At 44.6% G+C, this 15,016-nt stretch overlaps 1 protein-coding gene across 3 annotated transcripts in view; it reads left to right on the top strand.

Annotated features, from left to right (window-relative positions):
* RPS19BP1 (ribosomal protein S19 binding protein 1) overlaps nucleotides 1-15,016 on the top strand; it is a 146,299-nt gene that overhangs the window by 105,698 nt on the left and 25,585 nt on the right. The window contains exon 2 of one of the 3 annotated variants that reach the window (XM_082266186.1): nucleotides 11,217-11,274. In XM_082266186.1, coding sequence (XP_082122312.1) covers nucleotides 11,220-11,274 — 55 coding nt within the window. In that variant the 5' untranslated portion in view covers nucleotides 11,217-11,219. Of the gene's footprint in view, nucleotides 1-11,162; nucleotides 11,328-15,016 lie in introns of those variants that run through there. The other 2 variants (XM_082266185.1, XM_082266187.1) reach the window with 2 other exon arrangements.

Below are 15,016 nucleotides of genomic sequence, written 5' to 3'. Positions count from 1 at the left end.
GAACCAATTGCCATCAGAAGTAACCTAATTAGTAAATAGAGTCCAACTGTGTGTAATTCAGTCTCAGTATAAATACAGCTGTTCTGTGAAGCCCTCAGAGTTTTGTTAGAAAACCTTAGTGAACAAACAGCATCATGAAGGCCAAGGAACAAACCAGACAGGTCAGGAGAAGTTTAAAGCAGGGTTAGGTCAGAAAAAAAAAAATATCCCAAGCTTTGAAAATCTCACGGAGCACTGTTCAATCCATCATCCGAAAATGGAAAGAGTATGGCACAACTGCCAACCTACCAAGACATGGCCGTCCACCTAAACTGACAGGCCGGACAAGGAGAACATTAATCAGAGAAACAGCCAAGCGGCCCATGGTAACGCTGAAGGAGCTGCAGAGATCCACAGCTCAGATGAGAGAATCTGTCCACAGGACAACTATTAGTCGTGCACTCCAGAAATCTGGCCTTTATGGAAGAGTGGCAAGAAGAAAACCATTGTTAAAAGAACGCCATAAGAAGTCCCCATTACAGTTTGTGAGAAGCCATATGGGGGACACAGCAAACATGTGGAAGAAGGTACTCTGGTCAAATGAGGCCACAACTGAACTTTTTGGCCTAAAAGCAAAACGCTATGTATGTCGGAAAATGAACACTGCACATCACCCGGAACACACCATGCCCACTGTAATGGTGGCAGAATCATGTTGTGATATTTCAATATGAATGTGCTATAAGGCATTTATTATCTTCACATTGACAGCATTTAGTAATACAATGAAGAGAGGTTCATACCCCTGAAAACAATATGAAATCAAACACAGGTTTTCCAGCTTGTCATATTGCCCCCAAATAAACCTTGACTGGCTGGGTCTCCTGGTGCACCACATAAAGCAGATCTTCTTAGGATCCTATTGAAAAACAGAAAGGTTTAGGGGTTGTCATTTCATGTACACCTTCAGACAATTTAAGGGCTTGTGTCCATAGGCTTATGATTGCTTCATGGAGGTTTTGCAGTTCCATACAAAAGTCTATTGGAATGCAAAACCCACTTGCAGTTCAGGAGATCAACAGCAGGTCAAATGCACCTGTCAATCAATTCTGAATACTCTGAGAAGCATCACAATTTGATGTCAGCCACAGATGATCACAGCTTGTCCACACAGATCTCCTCAGAATAATTCATACTACAATGCAATGTACAGATCCATGTCACAGTGCAAGAATATAGTCTCTGACATATACATCACAATGCATGTAGCAATACAGCCCTGACAGATCCACATCATAATACATGTAGTAACAGAGCTCTGACAGATCTACATCACAATACATGTATTAATACAGCTCTGATCATTCCACATCACAATACAGGTATAAGTACAGCCCGGACTTATCCAGCATGTTGTAATAGAGCTCTGACAGATCTACTGTACATCACAACCCCGACAGGTATACTGTACATCACTATACATGAAGTACTACAGGCCTGACAGATCCACATTACCATGCATGTAGAAATATAGCCCTGAAAAGTATACATCACAATTCATGTAGTAATTAAACCCTGACAGATCCACAATACTGTGTATATTGTAATACAACCCTGACAAATCCACAACACAATGTGTGTAAGAGCCGGTTCACACTGCCGCCACCTCTAAGTCGCCTCATAAGGGGCGACTGGTTAGCGCGACATGTATGATAGACGACTTTGTATTTGGCCAATCTGAATATGATATTTCTGGGTCATGCTCAATCACACAAAAAAAGTTCTTAAAAATTGTCGTTTTTGATAGAGAGCCAATTATTAAAAATTTATTGAAAAAAAAAAGAGTTTTCTTTGGATTAGTGTCTGGGGGGGGTCTAAAAAGCGTACCTGTGAACTTTCAGCTCTGTAGCATGTCCAGAACCAGAAAAAAAAGATAATTTTTCTTAGAATTTTTAGTAGCACAGGCATATGACTCCTCCAAAGAGGCCCAAAAAATGCCCGATAAATGCCTGCAACAAAAACGCCCAGGTGAAGCGGAGCCATATCCATGTGTTACTAAAAATTCTAAGAAAAATTATCTTTTTTTCTGGTTCTGGACATGCTACAGAGCTGAAACTTCACAGGTACACTTTTTAGACACCCCAGATACTAAATCCAAAAAAAAGTCATGCCTGCCTCCAAAAATGCCTGCAACAAAAACGCCCAGGTGGAGAGGAGCCCTATGCCTGTGCTACTAAAAATTCTAAGAAAAAGTATATTTTTTCTGTTTCAGGACCATTTTAATGGAAAGTCGGATCACAAGTCGCTTCAAATAAGATAAGGAGGCGACTCCCATTGAAGTCAATGGGACAAGTCGGATACAAGTCGCCTCAAGGTAGTACAGGACCCTTTTCAGAAGTCGGAGCGACTTCAGTAGTGCCGATTAAGACGGCACTCATTGATTAACATTGCTTTTGTTATGTCAAGTGACTTGGGGCGACTTGAGGGCACACAAGTCGCCTGAAAAGTCGTGGCAGTGTGAATGGACTCTAACAGTACATCCCTGACAAGTATACATCACAATACATATGCAGGGATAGAGCTCTGTAACTGACAGATCCACATCACAGTCCATGTAGTTATAGAACCCTGACAAGTACATATAGTAGGGAAAATAATTATTTGATCCCCTGCAGATTTTGTAAATTTGCCCACTTACAAGGAAATGAAGGGTGTATAATTTTTGTCATAGGTGTATTTTAAATTATAGAGATAGGATATCAACCAAAAATCCAGAAAAAAACACAAAACAAATGCAATAACGTAAATTGCAGTTCAGTGAGTAAAATAAGTATTTGATCCCCAAGCAGAACACGACTTAGTACTTGATGGAAAAACCCTTGTTGGCAAGCACAGAGGTAGGATGTTTCTTATAGTTGGTGACCAGGTTCACACATCTCAGGAGGGATTTTGGTCCACTCTTCTTTACAGATCTTCTCTAAATCCTTAACGTGGATGTAAACCTGATTGATAAAATTTGACCCATGTACATCTATCTGTAGTGTTTTCTTTTCTCTCTCCAAAGCCCTGAGTCCCCTTGCTCTCTCCTGCTCCATTCTTCCAGATAAAACCAGGCTGAAATTTGAGTGGGAGGTTGCTATAAATAGATTAGCAGAGAGTATATCTTGTGACAGCAGAGCTCTTTATGTTTCAGCCTATGTGGAGTGGGGGGTGTGTGCCTTTCCTCCAATCAGCTGTCACACAGTGTAAGACTTCACTACACTCCCAGTGCTAAACAGTAAGAGAAAATCTCTAACATGATGTGCACATTTTAAAGTATATATAAAGCTCAAGACAGCAGATATGCAGGTAAAACTTATGTGAGGAGATTTGTTTCATCTCTTTGTATCATCTGAGGCTGTTCACTTCACTGGGTATATGTGAGGGTTTCCATCCACTCTAAGGTTTTCTTGGCTGTCTCTTGGCAACTTGAAGTTTCAGCTCCCTCCGTATATTTTCTATAGGATTAAGGTCTGGAGACTGACTAGGCCACTCCATGACCTTAATGTGCTTCTTCTTGAGCCAGTCCTTTGTTGCCTTGGCGGTATGTTTTGGGTTATTGTCATGCTGGAAGACCCATCTTCAGTGTTCAGGCTGAGGGAAGAAAGTTCTCATCCAAGATTTTACAATACATGGCTCCATCCATTGGCCCCTCTATGCGGTAAAGTTGGCCTTTAGCAGAAAAATAGCCCCAAAGAATCATGTTTCTACCTCTGTGCTTGACTGTAGGGATGGTGTTCTTAGGGTCATAGGAGAGCTGCACCATTTTAGATGAAATGAGAATCATGATTTATTTGCTTAGAATAAAGATCACGATTCTCATTATAACATAATTTTTCACATTATATAAACAAAAATTAGGCTAACTTTACTGTTTTTTTTTTTTTTTTAAATCATTAAGGCTGGGATCACACTGCCAGATGGAGCGGCTCACAACAGGGGTCCACTGCGTCCCTGTTCACCGTTTCAGGTCCGACTTCAGTCCGAATTTGGATCTGTAACGGACCAGAAGATGCACAGGACTCCTGTGCAATTTTCTCTGGAGCCTCTCCGGAGATATGTTATCCAACTCCATAGAGAGCCGGTCACAATCTCCTGACATGCGAATTGGATGCAGGGATACCCAGCCTGAAGTGTATTTTTTCCCAAAAACTTGTGTTCAAAAGACCGCTGCGCAAACACAGTGTGACATAAAATATTTCAATGACCGCCATTTTATTCTCTAGGACCTCTGCTAAATATATATATATATATATATATATATATATATATATATATATATATATATATATATATACACACACACACACTACACCCCACAAAAGTGAGCACACCCCTCACATTTTTGTAAATATTTTATTTCATATTTTCATGTGATAACACTGAAGAAATTACACTTTGCTACAATGTAAAGTAGTGAGTGTACAACTTGTATAACAATGTAAAATTGCTGTCCCCTCAAAATAACTCAACACACAGCCATTAATGTCTAAACCGCTGGCAACAAAAGTGAGTACACCCCTAAGTGAAAATGTCAAATATGAGCCCAATTAGCCATTTTCCCTCTCCGATGTCATGTGACTCATTGGTGTTACAAGGTCTCAGGTGTGAATGGGGAGCAGGTGTGTTAAAATTTAGTGTTATCGCTCTCACTCTCTCATAATGGTCACTGGAAGATAAACATGGCACCTCTAGGCAAAGAACTCTCTGAGGGTCTGAAAAAAAAAGAATTGTTGCTCTACATAAAGATGGCCTAGTCTATAAGAAAATTGCTAAAACCCTGAGACTGAGCTGCAGTACAGTGTCCAAGGCCATACAGCGGTTTAAGAGGATAGGTTCTACTCAGAACAGGCCTCACCATGTTCGACCAAAGAGGTTGCGTGCACGTGCTCAGCGTCATATCCAGAGGTTGTCTTTGGGAAATAGACATATACGAGTGCTGCCAGCATTGCTGTAGAGGTTGAAAGGGTGAAGGGTTCAGCCTGTCAGTGCTCAGACCATACGCCGCACACTGCATCAAATTGGTCTGTATGGCTGTCGTCCCAGAAAGAAGCCTCTTCTAAAGATAATGCACAAGAAAGCCTGCAAACAGTTTGATGAAGACAAGGACATGGATTACTGGAACCATGTCCTGTGGTTTGATGAGATCAAAATAAACGTATATGGTTCAGATGGTGTTAAGTGTGTGTGGGGACAACCAGATGAGGAGTACAAAGACAAGTGTGTCTTGCCTACAGTCAAGCATGGTGGTGGGAGTGTCATGGTCTGGGGCTGCATGATTGCTGCCGGCACTGGAGAGCTGTATACAGTTCATTGGGGGAACTATGAATGTTCTATGAGATAAGGAAGCAGAGCATGATCCCCTCCCTTCTGAGACTGGGCTGCAGGGCAGTCTTCCAACATGATAACAACCCCAAACACACCTCCAAGATGACCACTGGCTCGCTAAAGAAGCTGAGGGTAAAGGTGATGGACTGGCCAAGCATGTCTCCAGACCTAAACCCTATTGAGCATCTGTTGAGCATCCTCAAACGGAAGGTGGAGGAGCGCAAGGTGTCTAACATTTACCAGCTCTGTGATGTCGTCATGGAGGAGTGGAAGAGGACTCCAGTGGCAACCTGTGAAGCTCTGGTGAACTCAATGCCCAAGAGGATTAAGGCAGTGCTGGAAAAGAATGGTGGCCACACAAAATATTGACACTTTGGGCCCAATTTTCACTTAGGGGAGTACTCATTTTTGTTACCAGCGGTTTAGACATTAATGGCTGTGTGAGTTATTTTGCGGGGGACAGCAAATTTACACTGTTATACAAGCTGTACACTCACTACTTTACATTGTAGCAAAGTGTAATTTCTTCACTGTTGTCGCATGAAAAGATATAATTAATTATTTACATTAATGTGAGCGGTGTGTACTCACTTTTGTGAGATATTTATATATATATAATAGGGATGCACCGAAATGAAAATTTTGGGCCGAAACCGAAAATGCAGGATGCCCTTGGCCAAAAACCGAAACTAAACTGAAAATTTATTTTTCCCCCAAATAATTTTAAAATAGATAGAACAGGGGCATACACCAAAAACAGGCAGCGACGTACACCTGTCGCTGCCACCCTGTCACAGTATATGTACTGTGATGGGTTGGCAAGAGGTTAATTTAATTACCAATGGTATTTCTATTATGCAGCATAAGGGGGTTAATGTATTGTCACTGCTGGTTACTGCTGCATTAGTGACCGACCAGTTGCAGTTAATTAACCCCTTTGTGCTGCATTAATGCAACCAGTATCAGTGTTAATTAACACTGGTTGCACTGCTACTGGTTGCACTAATGCAGCACAAAGGGGTTAATTAACTGTCACTGGTCGGTCACTAATGCAGCAGTGACAATACATTAACCCCCTCATGCTGCATAATTAATACTAATACCAATGGTAAGCTGCCTCAGCTATCACCCCCCCCTCCCCCCCCCGCATCAGCCTCAGCATCCCTCTCCTACTCACTCAGCTCCTCCTGTCACGGTGTCCATTATTCAAAAGTCCCACCTCTGGCCGGCCGCCAGCCTCCCGGTGATGTCACTACTACTACGATCTGTATATGAATGAAGTGACAGACCGGGCGGGTGAGCGGCCGCTAATAGCGGTCACTATGTGAGCCTTAACTTCTCTTCAATTCCCTGTCAGCGGCACGATGTACATGAATTAACTGACACTCCGGGCGGGGGGGCGGGGGGAGCGGCCGCTAATAGATATAACTATGTGATCCTTCACTTCCCTGTCAGCGGAGATACATGCCTGACAGGGAAGTGAAGGCTCACATAGTTATAGTCAGTTCATTCACACACAGTCCCGCTGACAGGGAAGGATCGCATAGTTATATCCATTAGCGGCCGCTCCCCCCGCCCGGAGTGTCAGTTAATTCATGTACATCGTGCCGCTGACAGGGAATTGAAGAGAAGTTAAGGCTCACATAGTGACAGCTATTAGCGGCCGCTCGCCCGCCCTCCCTCCCGCCCGGTCTGTTAGTTCATTAATGCACAGATCGTTAATTTCGGCATTTTTAACCCATTTTCGGCCAAAATGGGATAGGCCCATTTTCGGCCGAAAATTTTGGTGACCGAAATTTCGGTGCATCCCTAATATATATAGTATGTTTGAGGTGCTAAGTAATTTTCTAGCAAACAATACTATTTTAGCTTCTAAGCAACAAGTGTCAGAAAAAGGCTTAGGCTCTATGTACACGGGACGTTAGAAAAAACGTGCTGCAAAGCTAGTTCTGACGCCGGGAAAAAGCAGCTGTTAAACGTGCTTTCAGTAGCTTTTTCCATTGGCATTATTGCACGTTTGGCCACGTTGCTTTTAGCAGCGTTTTTTCTGCCTCCATTCAAAATCAATGGTTCCGGCATAATCACCGGAGACATCGTCGGAGGAGGACCGGAGGAAGAAGAAGAGCCGAGGTCCAAAGAGCAGAAGAGCGGACAGCAAAAGAGCAGAAGAGCGGAGAGGGAGAAGACTGGATGAAGATTTTTAATAAACTTTCCAAAACGTCTCCTGTCGTTATTTACATACACTGCCTTTTATGGGGTGAATGGGTAGGGGTACAGTGTACCCCATACCCATTCACATAGGGAGGGGGTCCGGGATCTGGGAGGCCACCCTTGTTAAAGGGGGCTTCCAGATACCAGAAGCCCCCTGCCCGCAGACCCCCACAACCACCGGCCAGGGTTGTGGGGATGAGGCCCTTGTCTTCATCAACATGGGGGCAAGGTGCTTTGAGGTGGGGGGTGCAGAGCTCCCCCTGCCCCAAAGCACCAACACCCCCCATGTGGCCTGGTATGGTCCGGGGGGGTGGGGCCGCTCGCTCGTCCCCTCCCCCTTCCTGCCCTACCAGGCTGCATGCTCGGATAAGGGTCTGGTATGGATTTTGGGGGGGACCCCACGCCCCTTTTTCGGCGTGGGTCTACCCTCAAATTCCATACCAGACCCGAAGGGCCTGGTTTGGAACCTGGGGGGGACCCCCACGCAGTTTTATTCCCATTTTTGGCGTGGAGTTCCCCCTTTAAGATTCTCACAGCGCAAGTCGCACCGCAAGTCGGATCATCCTGATCCGACTTGCAGTGCGCCTTCCATTCAAATCAATAGGCTCTCATAGGGAACCATTGATTTTGAATGGAAGAAAAAAAAAAAGTATAACGTGGCTGAACGTACTTCATCACGTTTGGTCCCGTTTTTGCGTTTGAAACGCCAGGAAACACACGTTCGAACGCAAATAATTGCGTTCCAAAAAACGTCCCTGAACTCAACTGCCTGCAAATGACTGTAAACGACCCTGTGTACATGGACAGATAAGGTAACATGCAGGTGGGTTCAGGGGCTTCTGAAAAAAACGCCCAACTGTTCCTAAACGGCCATTTACAAGGTCCCGTGTACATGGAGCCTTAGTCTTTAGGTGGTTAAACTGACCTAATTTACAGACCGAAGTTCATCCCTTTGATCTAAAAGAACAAAATGATACAATGTTTCTCTTTATCTCTCAGAGCTGAGAAATGTTGTTATAAACTTTGCCGGCTATTTTTATTTTTTACAGCTGTGAGCACAGAACTGCACTGCACTTACATGAATCATGGAATTGCCCGATTAAGATCGTGAGTGGGGTTGAATCGAGATTGTGATTCTTTAACGATTATTCACGCAGCTCTAGGTCATTGTAAGCATTTTTCTTCCTCCAAACATGGCAAGTCGAGTTAATGCCAAAGAGCTAAATTTTTGGTCTCATCTGAACACAGCACTTTCTCCCAATCTTTCCCCGAACCGTTTAGATGTTCATTGGTAAACTACAGACATCCTTTACATGTGCCTTCTTGAGGAGGGGGACTCCTCATGTTTGGAGGAAGAACAAAGCTGACTATGACGCTAAGGACACCATCCCTACAGGCAAGCACACAGGTGGAAACATTATATGCTTTGGGGCTGTTTCTCTACTAAGGCTGGGTTCACACTGGTGTGAATTGGATGTGGGTTTTTTACTGCATCTAATTCACATGTCAGGAGAGTGTGACTGGCTCTCAATGGAGCCGGTTCACACAGCTCCGGGATAGCTGCTGAATGGTTTGCAGGAAATTCATGTGCATCTTCTAGTAAAAATTTGAACCAAATTCGGACCTGAAATGGTGAAGGGGACTCTCCTACAGCGAGCTGCTATGCAATCCAGTGTGAATCCAGCCTTAGTGCCGGTTCACATTTGTGCGATCACAGAGATCACATGTAATTCAGAGCGCACTGCTCCTAAAATTACATAGTAGAACCGTCTGATCTCCATTTTTACACAGGGGAGAATGACAGGCGGCTTGTTTACATAAGCCGCCCGCCTTTCTCCCGCTCTACCGACGATCGTAGTGGGTCCGCCGGTCACACGTGCGGACTCCTCCGTGAACGAGCCGGGGCGGGCGCGCGCGCGCTCGCCCGCTATTGGCTCACAAACCGGTCACAGGCTAGTGACATATATATACGTCACTTTGCCGAGCCGGGGCTGACCGCCGCAGTATATCTACTTGCGGCGGTCGGCAAGCGGTTAAACCTGGTTTTTATAGCACCAAGTTTGTGCAAAACTTTACATCATAAAGGGAGAAAGTACAGTGACAATATCATTCCATACAACAGAGCTAGGAGGGCCCTGGCCCTCCTATAATTATTTGTTCCCCTGCAGATTTTGTAAGTTTGCCCACTTACAAAGAAATGAAGGGTCTATAATTTTAATCATAGGTGTATTTTAAATGATAGAGACTAATATCAACCAAAAATCCAGAAAAAACACATGATGCCAATGTTGGAACTTGAGTTGCAGTTCAGTGACTAAAAGAAGTATTTGATCCCCAAGCAAAACATGACTTAAAACTTGGTGGAGAAACCCGTGTTGGTAAGCAAAGAGGTAAGATGTTTCTTGTAGTTGGTGACCAGGTTTGCACATATTTCAGGAGGGATTTTGGTCCACTCTTTTTCACAGATCTTCTCTAAATCCTAAAGGTTTCTTGGCTGCCACACAGTTAACCCCTTCCCTGCCAGTGTCATTTTTACAGTAACAGTGCATATGTTTAGCACTGATTACTGCAGTAATGTCACTGGTAACCCCAAAAGTGTCAAAAATGTCAGTCAAGGGTCCGATCTGTCCGCCGCAATGTCGCAGTACCGCAAAAAAAAAAAAACGCAGATCTCGTTAAAAAAAAAAAAAACACCAAAAATGACAAAAATCTTTCCCTTTGTTAGTAAACGCGATAACTTTTGCACAAACCAATCAAAATACGCTTTTTGCGATTTTTCTTACCAAACATATGTAGCATAAAACAAATTGGCTGAAAATGTTAAAAAATTTTGATTTTTTACATTATTTTTGGGGGAATTTCATATAAAAAATGTGAAAAATATTGTTATTTTTGCAAAATTTATGCTATTTTTTTGTTTATAGCGCATGATCAAAAAATCGCACAGGTGATCAAATACCACCAAAAGAAATCCTTGTTTGTGGGAAAAAAAGGACGTCAAATTTGTTTAGGTACAGCGTCGCACGACCGCGCAATTGTCCGTTAAAGTCACCCAGTAAAAAAAAAAAACGCAAAAAAAACCCTGGTCAGGAAGGGGGTAAAATCTTCCGGGGCTTGAGTGGTTAATAATACAAATAATACTACAGCTCTGACATATCCACATTACAGTGCATGTCATAATACAGCCCTGACAATACTGCGTATTACATTGTCATGCGTGTCTGTCACTGTAATGTGGATGAGTCAGGTCTGTGTTATTCCATGCATGGTGATGTGTATCTACCTGGGTGTAATTCATTCTGCTCCAGAAAAAAGGTCATGAATGTCAGACTCTGTATGGAAGATATGTAGAATCCCATAGTCTACAAAACAAAGCACCATCATCCTTCCCTGACTGTACAGCACAGCTCTAGTAATGGAAAATGTTTCTAGTTACATTGTAAACACAGAGGAATACGATTTGCTACGTTCAGCCTTCATATTCCACATACTGACTATGAACCCAGACAGAATACTCACCCAAGCAGCCTCCCGCCTATATTCTCTCCGTGTGTCCCTCATACACAACACAGCACGAGCCCCGCCCCTCCGCGCTTTTCTTCAACGTCACTTCCGCTCTGAACACCCATGTGTGATATGTGGAGATCTGGCAGAGTGCGGAGATGTCTCGGTCACTGCTGAAGAAAGGGCTGGCGCTGGTGTGTTCGGATTCCATTGGTGAGGCTATAGTATGAGAGCCGGGCCTTATTACCAGTATGGATCTGTTCTGTGTATGTGGGGACGTTGTGTCACTTTGCCTTAAAGAACATTGACATGGCTGTGAGCGCTTACTGTCCCTTCAAACAGCTTCCGGTGTTTAGAAGAGTACAGCATGTAGTTTTGTATGTACCTGAATGCAGCACCATAGGGATCGGTGCATGTATAAGGCCTCATGCACACAGGACCTTTCATTTTATTTATTCGTTTTTCTGCCTAAACAGAAACTGCTTCTGGTCACACTGGCACTGAGTTTTTTCCCCTCTGCAAACTCCTGTGTACATTGACCCACAGGCTAAACATCCAGTATGCATGAGTCCTTCATTATCCTCTTATGGACCGTCCCTCGCAGATATACAGCGGCAAGGTGGCCTTCCTGTGCGACCTGTACGTAACTTCATGCACAGGGTCTGAGTCGTGTGCACCGTCGGAGACCCGCTCCTGCTGTGATTGGACACAGCGGGGAGCCAATTGGTGGGTCTGGGGGACGCGTAGTCCGCCGGGACCCACCTATTTTTCACAGGCGAGGTAGAACAGTGGTCTGCCTTTGTAAACAAGGCAGACAACTGTTCTGTCATAGAGGAAGATGTAGTGTTTCTGCTAAGCAAACGCACAGATCTATGCCATTCTCCAGGTAAGCCACCCCCCACACAGAAAGCACTCCCTAGGAGCAAATTTAACCCTTTGGTCACCCCTGATGGTAATCCTTCCCTCCCACTGTCAATAAGACTTTGACAATTCCTTTTTGTTAGCACTGATCACTGTATTAGTGTCACTGTTCCCAAAAAAAGTGTCAAATTTGTCTGCTGCAATGTGACATTACTGCTAAAGATCGCTGCCATTAATAGTAAATAAAAATATCCCATAGTTTGTAGATGCTATAAGTTTTGCGCAAACCAATCAATATACACTTACTGGTATTTTCCCCCTTCATCTTCCAGGACAGCTACTTAGATGATTGACTCTACCTGCTACAGGAAACACAAATCAGACCCAATTTAGAAAGCCCTCCCCTTCCTCTGACCCTTAGTTTTTTGTGTTTCCAGACCTCAAGGAGTACACACAACGTTACATTTGTTATTTGTCTTGGGTCTGGTTACTGTGGTTGGTGGACCCCACCCTCTATAGGTTACATGTGTTAAAGCGGAGTTCCACCCTAAAATTAAACTTACCTCCATCTTCATGCCCGGGGTCACCTGAAAAACAAATGGATAATCGCATTTTTTTACTTACCTGGTTTAGAAGAAAATATACTTGCCTTACTTCCTCTTCCTCCCCTCGGCGGCCACGGCGATTCATCACTTCCTGGCTTGCAATGATTCCTGGGAGCTGAACGTCATCGCTCCCAGGAATCAATGCGCCTGCACCGGCCCCGACGTCAGTTCCGGTGCAGGCGCCGTCATACCTTGCTAAACAGCTTCTGGGCATGTCCAGAAGCTGTTCAGGGATGACGCTGCGGCACCGGAAGTGACGGCGGGGCCGGTGCAGTGTATTGTGGGACCGAAGAAGACAGAAGAGGATCGCGCTGGCTTCAAGCTGCCCACACCTGAGATGGCAGCGCTGGACAATACTTTTTCAAGGTAAGTATTTCTTCTAAAAGGTAAGTGCAACCCGGGACAGATCAGAGGCTAGCCATTGTGGAATGTACTAGCCCTGACTGTCCCGGGGGTATTTTTATTAAAAAAAGCTTTCCCCGGGTGGAACTCCGCTTTAAGACTAGTTGTGGCCTGTCTACTGTAACCCCCCCCCCCCCATTTTTTTGAGGGTTTATTTCCCATGTTTTGATACTTGCCTTTTCGTGGTAGGGCAACTATCAATTTTTGGCCCCCAAGCTCTGAGGTGTGCTCCCGCTAGGTGCACATGGAGAGAGGATTCGGTGTGGTAGTCTCTACATGCTTCCTTTACTCTGGATGTACTAAGATAGCGCCTAATGTAGGGCTGGGCGATATGGCTGAAAACTGTATCACGATATCAGTGTTAGTCTAATGACGTATTTCCGGTGACGCCGCAAAGGGCCTGGATCCGAAAGTAGCGGGTCACACTTCGGACGCCGAGACACTTATCTTACCAGTAGCCAGTGGAGATGGTGGCTGATTTCTGGCTGCAGAGAGTCCTCTGGCTCAGGCAGCAGTGCACTTCCTGGTTGGTGAGACACTGTACCAGCGGTGCACTCCAGGGAGGTTTTCGTGCTATGTGAGGACATCCCTGTGGATAGAGCACCGCTCAGACTGATCCAGCGGCTTCCTCTTCTTCCATCACTGTCCCGAAGGCGTGTGTTTTCTGAAATGCGCCCATTAGGCTCCGTTCACATGTCAGCGTTTGGATCGCGGGCAGAACCGCCGCGGTTCCGCCCGCGATCCGGAGATTATTGCAAATCGCGGGACGCCTGTGCGTTGCCCGTTGATTTGCAATAGCCCCCCAAACGCCGAGCGATGTTGCCGCGATTTCCGCCTGCTTCCAAAGAAGCTCTTGTACTTCTTTGGAGCGTATTGCGTCCCACGATTTTGTTTGCGCGATGTTGCTGCGATTCGGCAGGCGGAAATCGCGGCAACATCGCTCAGCGTTTGGGGGGCTATTGCAAATCAACGGGCAACGCACAGGCGTCTCCGGATCGCGGGCGGAACCGCGGCGGTTCTGCCCGCGATCCAAACGCTGACATGTGAATGCAGCCTAAGGGTCAGTGTTGAGACTTAATTTACAAACAGTTGAAATTATGCTTCTACTCTTTGCTTTTTTCTATTTTCCAGACTGACAAAACTCCTAAGAAATAATGTGGGAATTGTAGGTCTAGGCTTTTTGATAGTTATAAGAACCTGCTTTGTGACAAATGTAATTCCTCTGTTGCAGTTTCAGAATCAGCTGCTTTTTTAAAGGAATTAATGTCTTCGATGAAGGAGATAGTGTCCTCCTTTCAGTCCTTTATTGTTAGATTTGCTGGCTTAGGCCCTTCTACCTCTAAGCCCGTTACAGTAGTGCAAGAGCCCCTAGCCACAGTTTTGGCTAGGCCCTTGCCCCCCCTAGAATTAAGCATTTAGTTCTAGGGATATGTCTGATTTAGAGGAAGGAGAGAATTCCGTTTCTACTTCCAATGAGCATTCTGTTTCACAAGTTGAGGAACCTGTTAGCTCTCCTAAATATCTGTTTACAGTCAAAGATACATTTTTAAAAACTATACCTCCTAACAAATTGAATTACCTCAGCCGGTTCAGTCAGTGCAGGATAAAATGTACAGGGGTCTACAGGGGTGTAAAATTCTAACTTTTCCAGTCCATCAGTTCCTAAAGGGCATAATCCTTTCTGAAAGGAGCCTATTCGAGTCAAAGGGTCACAAGAGACGTTTCCCTTTTCCATCTGAAGTGGAAGATGTATTTTTTAAATATCCTAGGTTAGACGCACCTCTATCCCAAGTATCTAAAAAAAAAATCGAATCTTTCCTTTGAAGATTCAGATGCACTGCTGCGTAAAGCCTGGGATGCATCATCTCTCTCCCTAGGTTCAGCCCTAGCTTCCACCTGTGTAGCTAGAAAATGTGGATGTATAGATTCAAAGATTGGATAGCTTGCTCTCCTCTGATACTCCGGTGGAGGAGATAAGGGAATCCCTTCACTTGGTAGCTAAGTCGGTGGCAGTCTTAGCTGAATCTGTTATGTCTGTAGCCAGAACACCAGCACTTACTAATTCCAGTAGACGTTCTATCTGGTAG

This window comes from Pelophylax lessonae, assembly GCF_965119305.1.
Source record: "Pelophylax lessonae genome assembly, chromosome: 8".
NCBI lineage: Eukaryota > Metazoa > Chordata > Amphibia > Anura > Ranidae > Pelophylax > Pelophylax lessonae.
Note: the sequence above shows the minus strand (reverse complement) of the source record. Positions and strands in the feature narration are given on the sequence as shown.